We start from the raw sequence: 23,177 nt of genomic DNA, 5'->3' as shown, positions 1-23,177 counted from the left end.
AGACCACAAACCCCTCCTGCAGCCAGTATTTTTTTAGTGACAGCACACAGGGTTACCTGAGTTAGGTCTTCTTACTCCTCTGGACATCTTATGATTGATTCCCATTTGTGTGTTGGTTCTCAGGTGCAAGTAGTCTTTCCCCCTTGCTGGCCAACGTGTGTGGTCGGGATCTTCCAGCTTCTCTCCACTCAACAGGAGACTCCATGTTCATCCATTTCTCCTCAGACGGCAGCATCAGCGGCCGAGGCTTTAATGCCTCCTACTCCAGAGGTCATAGGCTATGCCAGAAGCAAATGAAAAAACTTTATATACAGTATTTGTGACATATTTTCAGTGACTTTGACAAGGTTCATGCTATTGTTTTGGGCCAACCATTTTGATTTGCCTGTTTGAATCAAGTATATATAAGGGGCGTCAGTCTGTTTGCGTCCATTCTTGTAAAACCTTTATATTTACAAATCCCCAGACATTCAGTATTTACACAGCAGGCATTACAATCAATTCATTTAGCATCTATATAGGTTAGATACATACATAGCTGAAGAAATCATGCTTAACATTTAGCAAACAATAGACGCTGTATATAAGTCGTTCTCTTATAAATCAGGTGCAATGGATGATGAAAAGGTGCAGTTTTTGACAGCCACCATTGCAAAATTGTGATATGGAGCAATCAATTTGATGAATTTAATGTTCATCATAGAAGTTTTTCAGCCCCCCTCACAGTCTTGACCTTGATGATTTTTTACTTTTGATGACTTTTTTCACATTCTAGAGGCATTTTTAAATTGTCAAAGGTAGAGACCCTTCAGCCAAAACTGGTGTTTAGTTACTCTTTCATTATACTTATCATAATGTCATGTTTTTTTAAGGTTGTGGGGGCCTCTTGCATGTAGACAGGGGCGTGCTGAACAGTCCCCACTACCCCCAGAACTACCTGCCCGGTCTGGACTGTAGCTGGCATGTGATGGTGACACCTGGCTTCAGGGTTTCTGTCACCTTCCAGAGTCCCTTCCAGATTCAAGGCTTTGGAACTGGATGCAGCTCAGGAGACTACCTGGAGGTAAACAACATATTGATAGCAAAAACTGTATATTATATAAAAATGCAAAACCAGATCCATACTACTACAAGTGTCAGTTTAGTTTTGCAAGTTATCATCAACTTCAGATTTTACAGTTGGTTACAAGTCCAGTTACTGGGACTATGAACACATAATTCTTCACACAATCCCACTTTCAAAACAGGAGTTGGATATAACGATCAAGTTGCTTGACGCGCGGGTCTGCACAATATACAGTATAGTTGAGATTTGGGAGATGTACACATGAGCTTCTCTGAAAGCCTATGCAATTTATGGTTGCCCATAACATCCTTTCCTGTAAAGGTCCGTCAAGACATGCATATCTCGAAGAAGCATAACTCCAGACTGGTGGGTGTGCCAGGCTTTACCAACCTATGGCCCATCACATGAGGGTCATTGAGGTTCAACATCATGTGTTGAAGTGGACCTCTATACTATCACACTAATTTTTGCAACCAGAGGAGTCGCTCCCTAATGGCCAGTAGAAAGAATGCAGGTTTAAGGCACCTCCGCATTGGCTTCACTTTTCAGATCTGGAGGATACCGCATGATCAATTCTTACAATCCTTAAAACACATCAGATGATCAGTCACGTGCACTGGACATGTAAACAAAAGAAAGCAGATTGTCTACTCTGTGGTTGGTTGCTCAATTCACCCAAAAAACCAACAGAGTGTTTTTGTACTTCCTTTGCTAAAAGATTTGTAGGCTACTTGAGATCTTCCTCTATCCTCCCCACTTGAACAGACAGACTTGATTATTATTTTTAGTCTTTCTCTTTCTTGCTTTTCCTCACACATCAAATTTATTACGAAAACCAACACTTACAGATCAAAGTTTTACCACATTATTGGTCAATAAATTTCTTCAACACACGTCTCTCACTCGTTTCCTCAGTTTTGTTGCTGTCTGTTCTCACACTCGTAGCTCTGCCAGTAGGCTTAAAGTCCATGTCGTACTGGAGATCAGCCTTTATGCTTTTCTTTCATCACAAAATAATCATAGTAAACATAAGGAAAGTCGTTTTATGTCCATCCCACTCCTCAAAGCCACAAAAAACGTGCATTGAGATGTCCGCTCCGTAGGGCTGATTACTCCGCTGGATATGCCGCTCTTAAATCACTCCAATAATAGCTTGTCTTCTGAGCATTTGCGCAGTAGTAGATTTATAAAATGTAGCATTAAACTGCATAACAGCTCGGGAATAGACAAACATGTCAGCAATGCATGTATTTGTTATAAATGTTGAATTAACCACTGGTAGTTGCACAGCAATCAAGGCTGATGTCGTTTGTTTTCGTCAATCAAAGGATAAGGTGATAGGGGCGTGACGAGTCAGGGAAGGACAAGTTGTGACTGATGAAACCCAATCAAGCAGAGAATCAGGGTTTCATCGTTTTTAAAGGTCTCTATTTCTGCCTGTCCACACTAAAACTAAACTAACCAAAGTGATGTCAGCAGCGTTTTCATTTGTCTCTGTTTAATGAGTTTAAAAACGTAGTGTGGATGTAGCCTACAGTACATTTGCCCATTTAGTTTGGTTTGTTTGGGCTGGTGTGAAAGCTGTCAACACCAACCACTGTGGCTTAGTTGTAGAGCGGGTCGTCCTTCAATCAGAGGATCGGCAGTTTGATCCCCAGCTAGTCCACTAGTCCATGTCGATTTGTCGCTGGGCAAGACACTTACCCCAAAGTGCTCCTGTAGGCGGTGGTAATCGGTGAATGGCATGTAGTCTTAAAGCAATTTGAGTGATTGAAAAAATGGGAAGCGCTATACAAGTACAGTCCATTTACCATTTACTTTTTTAAATTGTTTTTACCATTTACTTACTACACTCTGTCTGAGGTTTTTGATCCACTGTAAATGATCAGTTGATTAATATTTGTTATTACTCACTCGCTGCTGTCTCCACAGCTCAGGAATGGTCCAGATGGTTCAGCCCCACTACTGGGGGAACGTCTCTGTGGTTCAAGTCCGCCATCGCTCCTCCAGACTACTGACAACCACCTCTTCATTCACTTTGCATCTGATCCCACCGATGAGGCCACTGGCTTTAAGCTGACCTTTGAAGCCCACAGTCAGGGTATAACAACCAATCTTTTTTGTATCGTCTCTGTTTCAATAGAATTCACAACATCAATATGATGCAGTGTCAAATAATGCCAACAAGTAATCGTTGACTTTATCAGTGACCAAGGATTACAACAGTATTTTTATTGGAATTGTTGTTGATAGTTAGAGTTCAGTGGGGTTGAATTGAAAAGCGCATGTATTGATGGCGTGATAGACTTAGACTAGGGTGGTGTGCCATCAGGATACCAGGAGGTTTCCTGGTGGGCCCCTAAATAAATAAGGGCAGTATTGCAATGGGGAAAAAATAACAAGAGTTGAGTAAGCTCAATTTTATGAATGATTGAACCTAAAATCACAGCCCTGTGTTGGAACTCTTTTCCGATGAAAATAGTTAGCAGCACTAGCTCCACAAGCCTCTAAATCTAGTGGGAAATTGTAGGTAACACAGACAGCCATTCCTTTAGGCCTATCTCCAAAGCCACTCCCCCAAATAATCGTTATGAACTTTACCAACATGACTTATGTTAGAACTCATAGCTGGTAAGATAGAAGATGTGGAGGATGAGTACAATGAGTGCACGTGGTTAGACAGGTATGTAGACAGGTAGGTAGAGAGGTAGGTATGTAGACAGGTAGGAAGGTGGACAGGTGGGTAGACAGGTAGGTAGAGAGGTATGCAGGTAGATAGGTAGAGAGGTAGGTCGGCAGTCACTTCATTAAAAATTTAATGATTGGAAGGGCTTATTACAGTCCTGCGACAGCCACAGATTTTCTTTTTTTTATCAGTACATTTGATTAATTTATTGCTGTTGGGATGTAAAGAAAATTTAAACAAATACAACAAAAAATGTTTTAGCTTTAATAAATATATTTGTTATCAGGGACCAGAGGATATGGACATGCCTTTATTAATGCTGGTCAATTGCTAAGTGGTCCGACATAGTATTATTCTTTCTCTCTTTCTGCAGCATGTGGAGGCTTTATTGCGCTAGATGATGATGATACTCCAGGGTACATCACTTCACCTAACTATCCTCAGAACTACCCCCAGAACATTGACTGTATCTGGGTCATAACTGTGCCCAATGGAGAAGCTGTCCAAATCGACTTTGAGGATGAATTCTACATTGAGCCCACCGCCAGGTATAGCTGCTACTTTGTCTTCAGGCTGTTGTTTGGTTATCTTTACATTTCTTTTACATTTGTTTAGTGCAGTGTGTATGATTGTACACTATTTGGAGGCTCAACTGCGTTTTCTATTCCCTGTGTTTTTCTATCATGTCATGATTTATTAATTTATTAAATAAAATATACCTAAATACATGTGACAACTTCACAACTCTGTGGCTGGTAGTCTTGACGGTTTGGAGACTTAAAATAGGTTGTTAGAGGACCGCTACCCCAAAACCTGAACTTTCAATAGGGAAATATTTTACTGAGAAATTTAAGACTCAAGATTTTCTTTTATTATTGCATCATCTTCTGAAAATGCTTTGGGGATCATGACCTTTCATTCATATATTTCTCAGCTGTATATATGACTACTTGGAGCTGCGTGATGGCTCAACTACCAACACTGGCTTTATTTCCCGCCTCTGCGGAAACACCCGACCATCTACCCAACATTCAACAGGTTCCTCCATGTTGCTCAGGTTTCGCACTGACACCAGCGTCACGCACAAAGGCTTCAAGGCAAAGTACTCCATAGGTAGGCAAATCGAGGGCTTGGGTTTCGGATATGGATCTAGTTCTAATTATGACATAGTTGGCACAGACATAACAAGCTCAAATCATACTGTATCCTATATACGTACAAAAACACGTACACCTTGAGCGACTCAATGTTTATTTCAGAGTTTCTTGTTGTGCTTGAAAATCTCATTGCAGCACAAGTGTTTGTGATACTGTGGTGTGAAAGAGAGGAAACTTTTCAAATCCTACATGGGAGGTTTAACAAGTTTTAAGTTGTTCTCATTTTCCTCTTTTAAAACAAGGGAAACTGGTTGCCATTGAGATGCAGTGATAATGACGTTGTCATAATAACATTTTAAAGGAAAAATGTGCCTAACATATTTTATATCTCCGATCCCTTACAGCAACATGTGGAGGCACCTACATAGGTCAGAGGGGAACGGTACACAGCCCTGGCTTCCCAGAATCCAACTATCCTGACAACTCCAATTGTGAGTGGTACCTGGAGGGGCCAACAGGGCACTACCTCACCCTCAGCTATGGGAACCTCAGCCTGCAGACCACTCCAGAATGCTCTGCTGACTATGTTGAGATCAGAGAGTATAATGCCTCAGGTGAGAAAACACGAGGATCGATTCATCTCTTGTATACCATCAATTAAAAAAAAAAAAAAAAAAAACCACATGATTTCCTTTTGCTTCACAAAGATGCATCTGGAAGAGTTGAACATGTTTTACTCACATACCATCTGCATGGAAATTGGCTGTTTTGGCCAAATAAACATGTTCTTAAAATCTCCAAATGAAGGGAGTTATTGAAGTTGACTTTCCATTCAGCCGGTAGCACGGTTTCCATTTTGCAATTTTAACTAGAATGACATGAAAAATAAAAAAAATCAAGGAAAGAAAGGACTACAGAGGCAAAAGCAAAATGAACTGACAAATAGTCCTAGTCATTGACCCTCTATCATATACACTCCTTGTGTTGTACTGTGTGTGTAGGGCGCCTCCTAGGCCGACACTGCAGCAGTGCCCCTCCGGGTTCCATGGACACATCTGACAGTTTTGCCTATGTCCGGTTTGTTAGCGACACCAGTGGAAATGCAGCTGGCTTCAGTCTGACGTTTGAAGCCAGCGTTGAAGGTATGATAATTTTCAAAAGATTATTAGAAAAGGACTCTTTGTTGCACATGCACTACATGATATCTGAACATGCTGCCCACTTTCAGCTAACTGCTGTTCCATTCACATTTAAATGTAATTATTGGGTTTTAACTCACGTGAATATCTACAGATACAAGTGTTAAAACTAAAAACAAGGGACCTGATCAGATCACACTTATGTGACGCTATTAACTAACCCTGCGCTATTTATAGCAGCTCGTCCATTTTAATCTTTTAACTTAGCTTTATCTCTTTTATACTCTTTTATGAAGAGACAGGAGCAGAAAAAGGGTGGGGGCTCGAAAAGCTGGTGACGCAAACAGGAAATCCTCTGTCGACCAGACCATCATTTCGGGGACCGCTCGACCAAGCGGTCCCCGAAATGAGACGGCTGATAAGGCTGGGTCCTCCGAAGGCTGTAGCCGCTGCATTGGGACATAGCTGATATAATAATTTGAAGGCCTCATGGTTCGCTAGCATTGAAAAACTACAACTCTTACAGTTATTAACGCATCAAGCACTTATCTTGTGTCATAAAACATGTGAGTCCTCCATGAAGGTTCTCATAACTTGCTACTTAACTGGCCTCCATCTGTGGGTGTTTCTCAAAGACACGGAAGGATCCTTTAACGGCTGAATTTCAAGGATTCTACGTTATCGAACCCTGCTTAAGGACTGTTCAAATTTCAAGCACTGTGTAAAATTAACCAACTGAAAATGCTGATAAAATATAATCAATATAGTTTCAACCTTGTTGCACTTTGTTATTTTACATCCAACAGTTTTACTTAAATATTGAATATGCTAACGTGTATCCTTGATTCCTTTTCCCACCCCCTTTGCGTCTTAGTACCGCTCACGAGAGGTACTAGCAGAGGAGGCAAGGCAAAGACGTGAAAAGAACAGTACAATTAAAGAGTGACACAAGAGTGACACTCTGCATTTTAGGGATTGGATGATCCTCCATAATGGTGGACAGGGAACGATTTCCTGGTCAAGTGAGGAGAGAGGACGCGAGGAAGCATAAGTTAGCAGTCTTCATAAAAAGTATTTTCAATGATGCATGTGTGTATCCTCCTTGTTCCTAAAACACCCTAAATCCTCTGCACACAATGTATTTCCTGTCCCCCAATTTGGAAACAGGAAATTTTTCAGTTCCCCCTAGCAGTTTGCCAAAATCTTTTTCTTAAAAATTTGAGGTGATAAACTACAAGATTCGATTGTAAAGTTCTCTGCTCAGTGACAGACTAGTTTAGTAAGCTAACCCAGCAACGTTAGCATGAGCACAAAGACGGCAGAGAGACACAGCCAGCATATTTTAACCTCTAACTCAATGAATGAAGGCGTTATAGTTCCAATGTTCTCTCTGAATGCTAGGAAGGAGTCTTGCCTTGCCACTGCATGACCTGACTTGGAAGGAGCTGTCCTCCTATGGAAGGATTGTTGACTTTGAGGAACACTGAAAATACACATTGTTCTTTGGACGAAAAAATGTAATTGCAAATATACCATCAAACAATTTTCCATGGAGTTCCCTTTTTTTTTTTTTTCTCTTACAGATACCACTTGCACAAGCTAAGAAACCATTTAACCAAGTATGAAAATGCATCACAATCATGTTAATGCAGGTGTAAATATGCACAGAGCGCATCGCAATAGGTATGCTATTTGAACAGACCACAGCTAGAAGGGAAAGCTACCGATGAGCCCTTCCTATGCAAAGGAGACTCTCAAACATCCTCACCTGCACAGTGGCTAACCAATGCTTATTAACCCTGGTAATCCAACTTCTTCATCAAAGTATAGAATCTATGTGAAACACTAATTATACATTAGTGTCTAGTCACTCAGGGCGGCTGATTAGAGGTAAAGCGTGTTATCTTCTTATAGGAATTTTATCCCTGTATCCTCAAGTCCACATGTTGAAGTGTCCTTGGACAAGATACTGAACCCCAAATTGCTCCCAAAAGCTGTGCCATCGGTGTGTGAGTGTGTGAGAATGGGTGAATGATGACATGTAGGGTACAAGAGGTAAGAAGACGAGAAAGGTTCTATATGAATCCAAGCCATATTTGCTCACGGAGCAATAAAATGTTATTTTTAATGTAAAAAGTATCTGAGTTTTACTTTTCCTCTCCTCCAATGGCAGTCTGTGGAGGAGAACTGAACGCCCCCTCAGGAACTATCTCCTCACCCAATTACCCCAACCTGTACCCACACAGCCGGGTGTGTCGCTGGGAACTGGTGGTGTCACTAGGCCGTCGGGTCACACTCACCATCAATGACCTGCGGCTGGACGATTCTGGTACTTCGTGTGCATTTGACTACGTTGATGTAAGTCCTTTGTTTGAATAACAAAAGCAGGTACAAAAGGGAAAACAGACAAGACACAAAGGAAAGAAGCAGGCAGCAGCAAATAAGAGTACAAGTGAAAGAGAATCAAATTGAGGACAATCCAGGGACAGGATATCCATCAAGGAACATGAGGGACAAATGCAGGAACATCAGCAAACAAAGGCAGAGGACCTGACAATGAGACAGGAAAACACACTGACCTAATACACAACAGGCTAATCAACTCATGACACACAGGTGTGATGTAAAACAGGCAGGAAAAAGACAAGGACAGGAACTTAAACCAAACACAGGACACAAGAGGCAGAGAACTTCAAAATAATACAAGAAATAAACTAAAATAAATCCCAAGACCATGACAGCTCTCTCAATTACATTCTCATATTTAACCACAAGGTAGTTGGTCTTTTGTTAAATGTTTTCATGCTAGTTTCACCACAAACTAATTTAATTTACCTCAAATGTGTTTGAGTGCTGGCAGAGAAAACAGCAGCACAAAGAAATTGACAAAAAGAAACTTAAACTTTTTCACTGGAAAAAGATTTCAAGACTGGGCTGGGTTTTTATGTTGAATCACTTTAAAAATCTAGTGTTCTCTGCAGGTTTCTCAAAAGTTACCCACCAAGTTTTAAGGTTCTGTACAAACCTCTTGCTTTAAGCCGACACTCAGGACAAATACACCTTAATTAACTACAAAGGAATGTTGTGGCCTTGCTACAGACCCAGAACCCCCATGTCTTTTTGAGAACTACTGTGTTTTCTAGATACTCAACGGGTTGGTTGCCGATGCCCCTCGCCTGCAGAGATTCTGTGGTAGCGTACCAGCAGGCACACAGGTGCGCTCCTCCGGCAACACCATGACCGTTGTGTTCCAAACTGATGCTTCCGTGTCCAATGGGGGCTTCATGGCTACTTACTCCTCTGAGGAGCCTGCAGGTTAGATACTCCTATTTTAGCCTCCTAATATTGTCTATAGTAAATGGTCAGGGTTAGTGGCAAATATTTGAAATAAATGGTGTTATGTGCCTGTGACATGCCATATACCATTCTGATGAGAAAGTTTTATGTTGTATTGTGTAAAGGAGTGGTGCTCTGTGTATATAACACTCGTTAAAGTAAACTTTTGTTTATTTCCCTTAAAGTAATATATACAGCTAATACACAGCAAATACTGTATACAGTTTAGATGGTGTGCAATTAGGGTCCACAGCATGACGGAAAGGTATCCCCCAGGTTCAATATATATTAATGTTTCCAATTTTCTTCAATCCATCACCTCAATGAAATCCCTACTTGCAGGATGCAGGGTTAATGTTTAATTTATTAAAGCCTCCTCACTGTCTGTCCTCACAATTTGTTAAAACAACCCAGTGTACCTTGAAGGGGTGGTGCCTCTGCTTTAGTCTTTAAAGGTAAATACTTTTGATTTTGGTCTGTTCAACAACTTGATGCCCTTATTTAATTATTAGTTTTTAGACCTCCCAAATAGTTGATAGTCAGTTGCAAAATTATAAGAAGTACCTAAATCAGTCTTATACAACAGCCCTACAATACATCCTTTGTAAATATATTAATGGTTAGTTTTAGTTGAAAGTTCCCTAGATAGGTGTTGGTTCATCTCTGAGGTCATTATGGAGGATGTTGTTTATGCTGCTGTTGAATTGTATTGTGTAATACAGAGAGGTGTTTCTAATATTTTACACTACTCTCATTGTCCTAAACAGGGTGTTTGTGTATATATCTTGTGAGTATGTCTGTGCCCCTCACTGTACTCCTACCATTTCTTGTGGCTTTTTGTTAGAGTGTGGTGGAATCCTGAACAATCCAGCAGGCGGGAACTTCACGTCCCCTGGATACCTGCTGTCCAACTACAGCAACAACCTAAACTGTGAGTGGCTTATCCAGAACCCAGAGCACATCAACTCCTCTATTGTGGTGCTGATAGAAGACCTGCACCTGGAGAACCACCAGACCTGCGAGTCAGACTACCTCCAGCTCCGCTTAGGTAAGTGCCACACAGAAAGCGTTGTCTCTAGGATGCACTGAGAGAAGTTACTACACAAACATTTCAGATTTGGGGTTTCAGAATCATGGACTAGAAAAAGTGTCTGTAATGTTAGCCCTAGTTCAGATAAGGTATTTGGGTTGACGGTTAAGTTCATCACTCTCCACTCTCTTCGATCACTAAAGTCTGACCCCTTAACATAGGTTACAAGTGACAGGCTGAGAGACTTCAACTCCGATTTTTTCCTGAATCCTACTTATTTTTAAGCTTTAAAATATTGAGTTGTTTTTTTATCCTTCACTCTCCTTTTCCATGCTAGCACTTAGTAGTGGTATGGGGTTTGGTATCATCACATATATAAATTATGTAAGTGCATACCCTTAGTCTCATAGAAATGGTAAGGGAGACTGCTGTTACAATTTACATTTTGCTTTGGAATTATTGGTGACAATCTATTCTTGTTCACCAGTCCTGCTAAATTTCCATTTGTTCAAAGGCAATCATTTGGGCAAAACATTTTTGCTACCTACCGTTGTTCAACTCTCCACACCAATGTTTTGTTAGACCCCATCCACCTCCGATATATAATAATAATAATAATAATAACAATAATAATACATGAATATCTGCTAAATAAGCAGTCATCCATCCATTCATTGTCTTCCACTAATCCGGTGCCGGGTCGCGGAGGGTCCTCCAGACATCCTTCTCCACAGCAACACTTTCCAGCTCCTCCTGGGGAACCCTGACGCTTTCCCAGGCCAGATGAGATATGTAATCCCTCCAGCGTGTTCTGGGTCTATCCATGGGCCTCTTACCAGTTGGACGTGCCCGGAAAACCTCTAAAGGGAGGCATCCAGGGGGCATCTGGATCAGATGCCCGAACCACCTCAGCTGGCCCTTTTCGACGCGAAGGAGCACCGGCTCTACTCCGAGCTCCCTCCAGATGTCTGAGCTCCTCACCCTATCTCTAAGGCTGAGCCCAGCCACACTACGAAGGAAGCTCATTTTGGCTGCTTGCTTCCCCTTTCTGAGTCATCTCACGGTTTGCCAGAACTTCCTTGAGGCCAGTTGAAAGTCCTTCTCCATGGCCTCCCCAAACTTTTTTCCTCGGCAACTGCCGCAGCTGCAGCCCTTCTGGCCAACCGGTACCTGGAGTTGAAGACCTCGTGGACAGGGTCCTCAGCCAGACGTTCCCAGTTCACCCTCACCACACGCTTGGGTTTACCAGGTCTGTCAGGCAGCCTCCCCCGCCACCTGATCCAACTCACCACCAGGTGGTGATCAGTTGACAGCTCTGCTCTTCTCTTCACCCGAGTGTCCAAGACATACGGCTGCAGGTCTGATGACACAACTACAAAGTCGATCATAGATCTTTGGCCTAGGGTGTTCTGGTACCAAGTACACTTATGAACCGCCCTATGCTCAAACGTGGACAATCCATGACTAGCACAGAAGTCCAACAACAAAGCACCACTTGGGTTCAGATCATGCAGGCCGTTCCTCCCAATCACACCCCTCCAGGGTTCTCCATCGTTACCCACATGAGCGTTGAAGTCTCCCAGAAGAACTATGGAGTCCCCTGTTGACGCCCTTTCTAGAACGCCACCCAAGGACTCCAAGAAGGCTGCATACTCCGAACTGCTGTTCGGTGTATAGGCACAAACAACAGTCAGAGACTTCCCCATCCGCGACTCGCAGTCGCAGGGAGGCGACCCTCTCGTCCTCCGGGGAAAATTCCAAAACAGCGGCACTCAGCCGGGGGGTCGTGAGTATCCCAACGACCGCCCGGCGCCTCTCACCCTGGGTAACTCCAGAAAAGGATAGAGTCCAGCCCCTCTCCAGGAGTTTGGTTCCAGAACCAGTGCTATGCATGGAGGTGAGCCCAACTATATCTAGTTGGTACCGCTCCAACTCCCGCACCAACTCCGGTTCCTTCCACGCCAGAGAGGTGAGAAGACGAGAAAGCTAGGAGCTAGTCTGTGATGCCAGGGGTCAGCACACCCAGGTCCCCGCCCCTGCCTGCCACTCGGCTCACATTGCACCCGACCCAAATGCCTATCCCTGTGGGTGGTGGTCCCACAGGGCAGTGGCTCAATGTCGATTTTTCGAGCTGTGCCCGGCCGGGACCCATGCGCCAAGGCCCGGCCACCAGACACTCACCGGCGAGGTCCCCTCCCAGGTCTGGCTCCAGAAGGGTGCCCCGGTTTCCCTTTTCCATGCGAAGTGCCACAACTCCTTATTGGCCGATTCATTAGGGGTCTGGGAATTGCTCTTAGTCTGACCCTTCCCCCTGAGACCACTTTGCCTTGGGAGACCCTACCAGGAGCTATTGCCCCCGACAACACAGCTCTCACTGGGGCACACAAACCCCTCCACCACGTTAAGGTGGTGATTCATACATGAGCCAAATGAGTGAACCAGGAGCAGGCACCAGCCTTGTTGCTACTGATGGAACATTCCCCAGACTTAAAATTCATGAGTTAGAAACATGGTATAACATAATATGTTGGAGATCAGGGCCCCTATGTATCAATAATCACAGATTAGGAAATCCATTCTAATTTGCCCAAAGTTCTCAAGAGAGAGACCCATTTTTGGTCATACTTGTAGGGTTTTAGTAAGAGTAACAGTAAATTACCCCCAACTTTTAGCTATCCTCTATGATTAAAATCCTTAAACTACGTTTTGTAAATGATTAAGGACATAAGCTAATCAAAGGTTTAGACAAAAAATGAATATGGTCATTTTCATAATACTAAATAAAGACAATTTTCATGTATTGTGGGCAGCACAGTGGCTCATTGGATAGCTCAGTCTTCTCACAGAACAAAGGGGCTGGCTTTTTAATCGACCGTATACATAATGCTCTCCCTGTGTCTTTGTGGGTTCGCTCTGGATTCATCAGTGTCTGTTCATTTGGCCCATCAGGTATGATTATTAATATTATGGTTATGATTATCTCTGCACATATTGGTGTTGTTGTGCTGGGACAGGCTCCAGCCCATCACAAGTCTGCAAAGGAAAGCAGGTCTAGGAAGAAAATGGATTGATTTCCTTTTGTTAAACTTTCCACCCTTTCCCTCAGGTGACTCAGATGGGGAGCTACTGGCCAAGTTTTGTGGACAGACCACCCCCAACATTCCCATTGTGGTCTTTACTCCTGAGCTCTGGGTCCATTTCAAGTCTGACTCCTCCCAGGGAGACCTTGGCTTTAAGGCCAAGTACTTGTTCTCTGGTAAGACAGACATGGGGTATACTGACATATGCCATACAGCAATTGTCTAATTGATAAGTCATAATGTTACTAACAAAGTCCTTCTATGGATCATTATCTCTTTGCAGAGTGTGGAGGCTTGCAGACAGGTGAAGGAGGGCTGTTATCCAGTCCTAACTACCCCAACATCTACCCCAACCCCAGTCGCTGTGCTTGGCTGCTAGAGGCTCCAATTGGCCACACTATTACAGTAAGTCTGCACCACGGCCTGGTGCATTCACTGAATTAAAATAATTGAATGGATAGGCAGTGATAAACTGTCTGTGTTTGCTTTCATCATGATGCTGTTACCTCTGTATTCATAGAGTCTTATTTAGATACTCTTACGCTGAGGGACCAACCACAAGCACGCAACAGCAGAAGAGCTCAACAATATCAAATTACATATACAAGTTATTGAACGAGACAAACTTAGAGCCTTAAATGGCCTCAGGGTCTGGGAGGTAGTACTGCAACGGTAGATTCACACTGTGTGTTGTCCTGTACAGTGACAATCTGATTTTGGTTGATGGGAGCTTCCACTCTGCTTCCTTCCATTTACAACTTCCCAGTAGTATCTTCAGCTGGTCAACATTAATATACTCCAGTAAAATTTGAAAGGATCCGCGCGCTGCTGTTTTTTGGAGTTGGTGAGGTGGAGATCACTGTTTGAATGTTTAGTAGCCGTAACGGTTCACAAAATTCACGGTTCGGGTCAATACGGAGCAGTGGTGCCACGGTTCGATACGATTTCAATACAGAAGTAGAAATGCCAGAGAATTTACTTGATTTTTAATTATTGGTATTGATTAAACTAACTTTATAGTGTATGTTCTTTTTGACTTTGAAGAAGTTAAAGATAGATTAATGTGTGTACAGAAGGCTGCAGCAACATGGCTTTTCATCATCCACTCAGCGGCGAGGTAATGTGCCGTTACAGTCAGGTAGCTCTGTGTAGCCCTATACGTCCAGCAGTCTGTTGTCAGAGCAACAGCAGGTGATCCGGACATTTTATTCTCTATTTGGGCTTTTGTTTTCTTGTGCATAACAGGAATTACAGTCTGGCTGAAACGGGCAAGTGAAGGAGTAAAATAACGGGGATCCATAACATTAGGCATGTTCGTAAGCCTGCGTTTTCCATTTCAGAGTAGCGTCTCATATTAGCAGCTGTAAACGTACCAATCTCCGTGGTGATAGCTTTATCCCGCTTTGAATCAGTGGGGAATAGCTGCCTAAACGCTGAGGGAACAGTTTACAGCGTGTGTACTGCTCCTGGTTTTCCTGGTGAGCTCGTTTAGTGTAGCTGCCTCACCGGAGTAGAATGTTTTTCTTCCGTGGTGGGAGTGTCCGACGGCATGTTGCCTGTTACCTCGTGTGGGTTGCCATGTTGAGCGCAGTGGCTCCACCGAGAACATTATATTTCACACGATATAAGCTGGGTTATTTTCCAAATGCAATAGTTTTATTCTAACGTATTGTTCGGTTTGTCATGCGCACCGAACCGAAAGCCTTGTACCGAACGGTTCGATTCAAATACGTGTATTTTACACCCCTAATGTGCAGCTATTACTGAGGTTATTAAACCTGCTGATAAGTAACCACCTACATTTCCTTTCCACTCCACAGCTAACCTTCAGCTACTTCAACCTGGAGCCCCACTCTCAATGTGCCTGGGACTCTGTCACCATCTTCAATGGAGGATCCCCTGGCTCCCCTGTTATCGGCCACTACTGTGGGACCACCTCCCCAGGAACCATCCAGTCAGGATCAAACAAGCTTGCTGTAGTCTTCCTGGCTGATCATAGTGTGTCAGGAGGAGGCTTTATGGCCTCCTGGTCTGCTGATTCCTCAGGTAGGTTACACTCCGAAATGAACATGCTGCTGTAGTGAACTGATTAGCTGTGACAGAAATACAAACAATGAGGAGTCCATCTTTGCTTTAAAACATTGTTGTCAGATGTTTTTATCATCTCAAGGACAAAGTAATCATACCAGATTTCATCAAATTTTAGTTTTCAATTATAAAATAATGAATTTCCCCAAGAGAGATAATAAAGTACTTCTTCCTCTTTTTCATGTGGCAGCTGCTAACTTGGTAGATTCTCACCATTCTCTCAATTTGCGACCAAAAATCTGTTAAGTGCTTGTGTTTGTGTGTGTGTATATGTGAAACCGCACCCTGTACTCTTCATCGACCGACATTGCAGATGGGTAACCATCCCATAGATTTCCCTGCATTTATGACAAACATACACTCATCCACATCAGAAAAGGAACTATGAGGATTGGATTAAGAGCAGCGGATCTTGAGACGATCAGCGCCCACAAAATCGATTAAGCCAGATGAAACCAACCAGTTCTCTAAACTTCAGGCATCTTAAACTGAAGTTAGTCTACTAGGCCCAGATCACCTTCGAAATCAATTATCTACAATATAGTTTCTCTAGATGGCATTGCCCTGGCATCCAGCACTACCGTTAAGAACCTTGGAGTTATCTTTGATCAGGATCTGTCTTTTAACTCTTATATAAAACACATTTCAAGGACAGCCTTTTTTCATTTACGTAACATTTCGAAAATCTGGCAAATCCTGTCTCAAAGCGATGCAGAAAAACTAGTTCATGCATTTGTTACCTCGAGACTAGATTACTGCAATTCGTTATCATCAGGCTGCTCTAATAACTCTCTTAAATCTCTCCAGTTGATCCAGAATGCTGCAGCACGTGTTCTAACAAAAACTAGGAAAATAGATCATATTACTCTTCTCCTTACCTACAAAGCTCAAACTGGCCAGGCACCGTCTTATATAAAGGAACTTATAGTTCCATATTACCCAACTACAGAGCTGCGCTCCCTCAATGCAGGGTTACTTGTGGTTCCTAGAGTATATAAAAGTAGAATGGGAGCCAGAGCCTTCAGTTATCAGGCTCCTCAGCCCCCCCTCATCTGGAAAATAACAACACCTACATCAGAATGTTGTTTGTTGATTTCAGCTCAGCATTCAACACAATCACCCCAAACTGATTGGTAAACCTAGCACTCTGGGCTTGAGTACCTCACTCTGCAACTTGGTATTAGACTTCCTCACAAAAAGACCCCAGAACCTCCTCCACTCTAGTGTTGAACACCAGAGCCCCCCAGGGCTGTGTGCTCAGCTACCTCCTGTTCATGCTGTATACCTACGACATCGACCCCAAACATGAAGAGAACTCTGTTCTGAAGTTCACAGATGACACTAACGTCATCGGCCGAATTACAAACAACAATGAGACTTCATATAGAGAGGTAATCACCAACCTTCAGAGTGGAGCTCAGAACCTACTACTCAATGTCGGTATAACCAAGGAGCTGATTGATAATTTTAGAAAAAAGGAGGTGAAGACACACACCCCTGTCTACATCAATGGAGCTGAGGTGGAGCAAGTTAACAGCTTAAAGTTCCAGCATAACAAACAACCGGACATAGATATCACTCATCTCCATCCTGGTGAAGAAAGCTTTTAAAAGGCTGTGTTTCTTAAGTACAGAGGAGCAAGAGAAAGCATCCTAACTGCAAACATTACAAACTGGCATGGGATGTGCATGGCCGGGGACAGGAGGGCTTTACAGTGGATTATTTTAACTTCCCAGAACATAATTTGGTACCCATCTACTGAGCATCAGTGACATTGGTGAGAAGAGAAGTCTGTGAAGAGCCCAAAGGATAATACAAGTGTGTGTGTTTGTGTGTGTGAGAAAGACCCTACATCTATAACAATAGACAATTTTGCTGCATTTTGCTCTTTCCGTATATCAGCTCAATTTCAAGACAAAGTAATTAAATCCCATGTTGATGATTATATTAGGTTGTTTTGCTAAATTCAATTCAGTTCTAGAATAGAAATAGTCCTACACAAACTCTGTACTGAAAGTAATCCACACTCTTCTTTCGGCAAAGGTATTTTCAAACCCTAAGAATGAGACCATCAACCACGTGAAAGGAAACTCATTCACTCTTATCAGTGTTCTCAATATTTTGAAAAATATTTATACGTATATCCTGCACTCACATTTTTTTATTTTGGCCAGGCTGTGGAGGGGTGATCCATGCTGACACAGGAACAATCAAGTCTCCAAACTATCCCCAGAATTTCCCAGCCAATGTGGAGTGTTCCTGGCAGATCATTGCTCATGAGGGGAACCACCTGGAGATGAGATTCAACAATGATTTCCAGATTCCAGACAGCACTGGCACCTGCCAGAGCAGCTACGTCAAGGTAGCAGCAGTAAACTACAGCAGAAATGTGTTCAAAGGATGTGTTAGTTGAGGGGTTGTTTCTCAACAATGGGCACATCATCTACTTAATAGACAAAATAACGTTGCTGTTGCATTAATATAGCAGCAAACAACTATTATCTATGTGAAGATATATGTAAGTGAGTAATGTCTACCTGAGCAAAGAATGAAGTCTCTCTCCCTTCTGTAGCTGTGGAAGCGTAGGACCCATCCTCCGGTTCTCCATTCCCCCTCAGGTTAACACTGGTCTTTCAGCACTGTTTCCACTTTTGCACTGTCAGCGTTGTTAGTACCGTTCTATCCACCAGCTCAACCGTCACTATGTTGAGATCCGTGTGAAGGCTATCTGTCATAGATATGCTCTGAATTTGGAATTTTGCGCCTGAAAGATAATAATGTGCTAGCTTGCCCAGTTGGACCTTTTTTTAAATGATATTAATGTGTTCTGAGTTCTCAGTAAAGCAGTTATTACTTTGGTGAATACAGTGCAAAGTTATCATAACTTATCATCATTTCAAACTTTTCTTTTATTTAATCCAATCAACCAAAGGGGCGGAAACAGCTGGCTCCCGTGGGCTTCATGTGCACACACGTCACCCTACACTTTCTGTTTTTAACAATTCACATAGCCTATGAAAATGAGAATAGATGAAGAAAATGAAACACAGGGTTTCGGGGGTCTGAGACACCTTGTCTGACACTTCAGAACCCTTGCTAGCAGTAATACCGTGTGAAAACTACGGTATAATTGACAAGTAAGCCAGGGTTCTCCTTTATGGACAAAACATAATTAAATACAATGCTTTTGGCTGAATTAATTGATTGGGCTGCAATATGCTGTTACAATTGACTATTTAATTTATCAAAATGTCCAAATTTTTGGCATTTGAAAGAGGACGTTGGGTCTGGCTCCCATTACCCCAGCTCGATGGAATTCACAATGCAAGAGATGAGTCAGACTCACTGGGTTTTGGTTAAAACCAGCATGAATGAGTAACCTTAACAGGTAAAAAATGTATTGGACATTTTTGAGGACTGTCATCCTGCATCATCACTACACTAACCCACATGGGGAAATTAAAATCTGGTAACTGACAGCAAGTCATGCTGCACTTTAATGTGTCTAATGTTTAAATTTAAGTTCTCTGTCAGAAAGCGCTCCTGAAGAAACTGAAGATTATTAGTATTGTTCGAATGGATGTTATGTATATTGACAGATTCATGACTACTGCAGTTAGTAGTCATCAACAATGATCAAAACTCATCCGAAACATCTTAAATACAACCAGTGAAGAGCTATCTAATGTAGGCAGGATCCACCCGGGGTAGCAGAGAGAGGCCGTTTACAAATGAGCACTAATCGGATTGGACTAAAGTAACAAAGTGACTGCTCTTCTGCAGGGTTAGTGATAGTCCTTTGAACTAAACACCTTAAAATCAGTTTAATTTAAATGGTATGTTATCTTTATAACTACTAAAGTTATGTCCACATTCAGTCACCAGAATGCCATCTCAAAAACGTCATTGTCACTGCTTTATTACTGCACCGGGCTAAAAAAGCAATGAACTATTCTGTTAAACCACTAAAAAGGTAGTAATTAAACTTCAGTACATGCTAGAATAACATAGCTACTACCGCTTTCAGTCCACGAACGAACTGCGTTTGAGTCTGTTTGAAAGCAGACAGAACCCTTTTCATGTGGTCTCATCATGTTTCAATTGAAAGCTTTCACACCAGAAATATATCAAGGAGAATGTTTTTTTTTTAACTGAACCGAACATCTTAGCTGATGTTTTAGCCCAAATATCTTCCAAACAGTGAATGTCCACCAATCATGCTGCTATAGTTGGTTTTGCAATATTTAGTCTGATCTGACATGGATGGAAGCCACAGAAGGGAAGCTCAAACTAAAATATAATTTTAGCTGACTTTTAGTACTAGCATGCAAATTTTGAAATTTGGAGCAACAAATTACTTGACATCTGGCTTTTCACAGCAAACATTTATTACTTCAAGATCGATCATTCACCTTTATAGGCACATACAGCTTAGTATCATCAGCATAATGAATTTCATGACTGCAAATAATTTGGCAAAGTGGTGAAATATAAAGAAAAAACAGCAGCGAACGAAGAACAGAGCCAAGAGGTACTCACTTTTTCACATTTAATAAAAATAGTGTTCTAGCATTATTCAACGAAAAACATTATGTTCCTTCACATTGTTAATGTTTGATACTTAAAAGAGCCAAGCCAGATATGCAAAATTTGTTTCCAATTGGTCTAGGAGTTACATGATGGATTGTATCAAGAGCTCCAATAAGATCCAGTCGGAGGCTGGTTGAAAAGACCCAAGGGCAATGTGTGTTTCTATAAGAAGACGTTTAACCAGAGCAGTCCTAAAGCTAGTAGGGACAATGCAAAACATAAAAGGCAACTTGACAATGTTCAACATTGTAAGTCTCTGAAATGGCAAGAGATCTTTAAAAAGTTTAGCTGGTAAGGGTCAAGGAAGTTAAACCAAATACTTTAAAGCCTTTTTGTTGTGAGAAAATGACCCACAACATTGTCTGATCTGTGAGTTTTCCGTATTTTTGTCTTACAACTTTAACTTGTCTGTAGTTTGATTTCAACGTGAAAGTAACAAAAAAAACAGATGGTGACGCCCAACAACTAAGAAGGTAACCACCAAAATGCCGACCCTAAGGCTTCAAAACAGTAGTCCACAAGTCAATGGTTGACGTCATGACAACTACATACACATCTTATTATGACCTGCCTCTGACAAGATGATATTAAATAAGGCCCACCCTGTTGATATTGTGCAACTAGTCAGTGGGAAAAAATTACGTGACCGTGACAGTGTGTCTACCTCCTTCATTGCCAAACCTAAATAGATTTCTACAAAAGAACCTTTATATGCAGGAAAATTTGAATTTAAAGTTGTTAATTGTCGGTTGGTTAGTTAGTTGATATTAAGTAAGTCCTTAATTTTTTTAATCATATGGTTTAAATGGCATCACAGTCCAACTCGTTTCCTCAAGCATTTTACATGAAGTGTACAGTACCAGTCAAACGTTTGGACACACCTTCTCATTCAATGGTTTTGAATGGTTTTTTCTACATTGTAGATTAATAATGAAGACATCCAAACTATGAAGGAACACATATGGAATTATGTGGTAAACAATTGCTCAACAAACCAGAATATGTTTTATATTTTAGATTCTTCAAAGTAGTTGAATGAGAAGATGTGTCCAAACTTTTGACTGGTACTGTATATTATGTTTGATATTGGTCTTTAATAATCAGACAGTTGACTCTCATTGTAGTTTGAAATTGCAATGTGAAAAGTTACTTAATAAATCATTCAATATGTATCTTTAAAACAAAGTTCCAATTGAAAACACTTTCTGAATCAGAATACATTTCCCTGCAGGTGTGGTCAGGAAAGACCCAAAATACTGAGGCTCTACTGTCAACAGGCTGTGGCTCGGTGGCCCCGGGCCCCATCATTGCTCCATATAACGTCATCACAAGCAGATTCCAGGGCACTGAAGTCCCTGGCAGAGGTTTCTCAGCCTCCTTTAGCACAAGTAAGAACCAGGCTGCCAAGACAGCTTCACAGTGTTAATACCGCCATACTGACTGACTGACTGACTGACAACAACTAACTTTGACAGTGTTTGAATCTGAAACACAGTAGCCTAGAATGTTGGATACCTGTGTTTGTTGGAAAATTATTCTTGTGTCACATGAGAGAGCAGAAGATATGTTACCTAGTAAAGGTCCTTTTGTCACAAAATACAGTTTCACCCATTGTTTTGCATTTTCGGTACAGCAAGAAATCATTTTCAATCCCAGCTCAAATAAAAAAGTTTTAACTAGATGGCGTGCGCTTCAGTGTTGGAGTGAGGTATGAGGTCTGATGTCCTCTGTTTATCAGGGTGCGGAGCAAACTTCACAGCTCCCAACGGTCGTGTGGTTTCTCCAAATTATCCGGCCGACTACCCAAACCACTCCAACTGCAACTACACCATAGATGCTGGAGACCAGACTGTGGTCATCCTCACTTTCCAGGTCTTCCAAATAGAAGGCAAGTGTAGCATAAGCAACATACAGACAAGAATCACCTGCATATGTCGCTTTAAGAAATTTTGAAAATGTATATTTTGTTCTCTGTGATGTTTGATAACCAACCAGCTATTTGACTATTGCGTGGTCTGGCATGTCTGTATCTAGCACACTCCACCTGTCTGTATGATGGGCTGAAGATCTACAGTCTGGCTAGTACTGGCCCTGCTATTGCCACGCTGTGTGGTAGCAGCATCCCGGGGCCGTTCTCCAGCTTTGGCCCCATGTTACTCCACTTCTACTCTGACTCTATGATCACTGACAGTGGCTTCATGGCAGAATACAGAGCAATTCGTAAGTAATGAAGAGGATAAATAATAGTTTTATTCTAATGAGCAGATTGAGCCATCTGACAAAATCAAGGTGAGAGTGTAAGGACTTCTTACAAAGTCCTCTTTCAAATTATCTTGTTTAAGTTGACAGACTGATTCATGGACATTCACAACTGCAGTTAGCCCCAAGTGTGACCCCACTTCAGTACATGGCACAGGAGGCTCACTACCTTGCCGTATTGTCCATGTCCAAGGCAAGTCATGATTTAGGTTTGTGTGTGTGTGTGTGTGTGTGTGTGTGTGTGTGTGTGTGTGTGTGTGTGTGTGTGTGTGTGTGTGTGTGTGTGTGTGTGTGTGTGTGTGTATGTTTGTCTCTACAGCATGTGGTGGTTTCTTCAACAGCACTATGGGTACAGTGAGCAGTCCAGCACTCTCCATGGCCAACTATCACCACAACATCAACTGTACCTACCACATCATGGTCCGAGCTGACAGAGTGGTGGATTTCAAGTAAGACTGCACTATAATGGGAGAGTGAAAGTGTATTTGAGAAATTACTCTTCAATTAGGGGGACAAGGGGGAGTGCTTCATTTTTGTCACACAATAATTATTTTCAGTTACTTTTTTTTCTAAAATTGAAAGCAGTCCATTTTATTGCAGTAAACATAAACTAGTTACTACATTGGTACTAATAAATCCATGAGCAATGTAAAGAGAGTACAGGAGAAAGCTGGTTGGAAGACAGAGGACTAAAGGAACACACTGTTATGTGAAATTATTACTCATATATTTTGCAGATTATTATTAATATTCTAGTCATTCTTGTCATGAAAACATAACTACATCTATTGAATGCAACTTTTTTG

General features: G+C 41.9%; 1 protein-coding gene across 1 annotated transcript in view; it reads left to right on the top strand.

The window, feature by feature from the left end:
- cubn (cubilin (intrinsic factor-cobalamin receptor)) overlaps nt 1-23,177 on the top strand; it is an 89,984-nt gene that overhangs the window by 53,290 nt on the left and 13,517 nt on the right. The window contains exons 41-58 of the mRNA XM_054622653.1: nt 124-270; nt 873-1,063; nt 2,999-3,167; nt 4,126-4,300; nt 4,687-4,865; nt 5,254-5,463; nt 5,851-5,991; nt 8,162-8,346; nt 9,132-9,303; nt 10,169-10,372; nt 13,461-13,610; nt 13,718-13,839; nt 15,255-15,480; nt 17,697-17,884; nt 21,344-21,500; nt 21,851-22,000; nt 22,147-22,332; nt 22,691-22,820. Of these exons, the coding sequence (XP_054478628.1) occupies nt 124-270; nt 873-1,063; nt 2,999-3,167; nt 4,126-4,300; nt 4,687-4,865; nt 5,254-5,463; nt 5,851-5,991; nt 8,162-8,346; nt 9,132-9,303; nt 10,169-10,372; nt 13,461-13,610; nt 13,718-13,839; nt 15,255-15,480; nt 17,697-17,884; nt 21,344-21,500; nt 21,851-22,000; nt 22,147-22,332; nt 22,691-22,820 (3,082 nt within the window). The remainder of the gene's footprint in view (nt 1-123; nt 271-872; nt 1,064-2,998; nt 3,168-4,125; nt 4,301-4,686; nt 4,866-5,253; nt 5,464-5,850; nt 5,992-8,161; nt 8,347-9,131; nt 9,304-10,168; nt 10,373-13,460; nt 13,611-13,717; nt 13,840-15,254; nt 15,481-17,696; nt 17,885-21,343; nt 21,501-21,850; nt 22,001-22,146; nt 22,333-22,690; nt 22,821-23,177) is intronic.

Source organism: Anoplopoma fimbria, chromosome 21 (genome assembly GCF_027596085.1).
Source record: "Anoplopoma fimbria isolate UVic2021 breed Golden Eagle Sablefish chromosome 21, Afim_UVic_2022, whole genome shotgun sequence".
Lineage (NCBI taxonomy): Eukaryota > Metazoa > Chordata > Actinopteri > Perciformes > Anoplopomatidae > Anoplopoma > Anoplopoma fimbria.
Note: the sequence above shows the minus strand (reverse complement) of the source record. Positions and strands in the feature narration are given on the sequence as shown.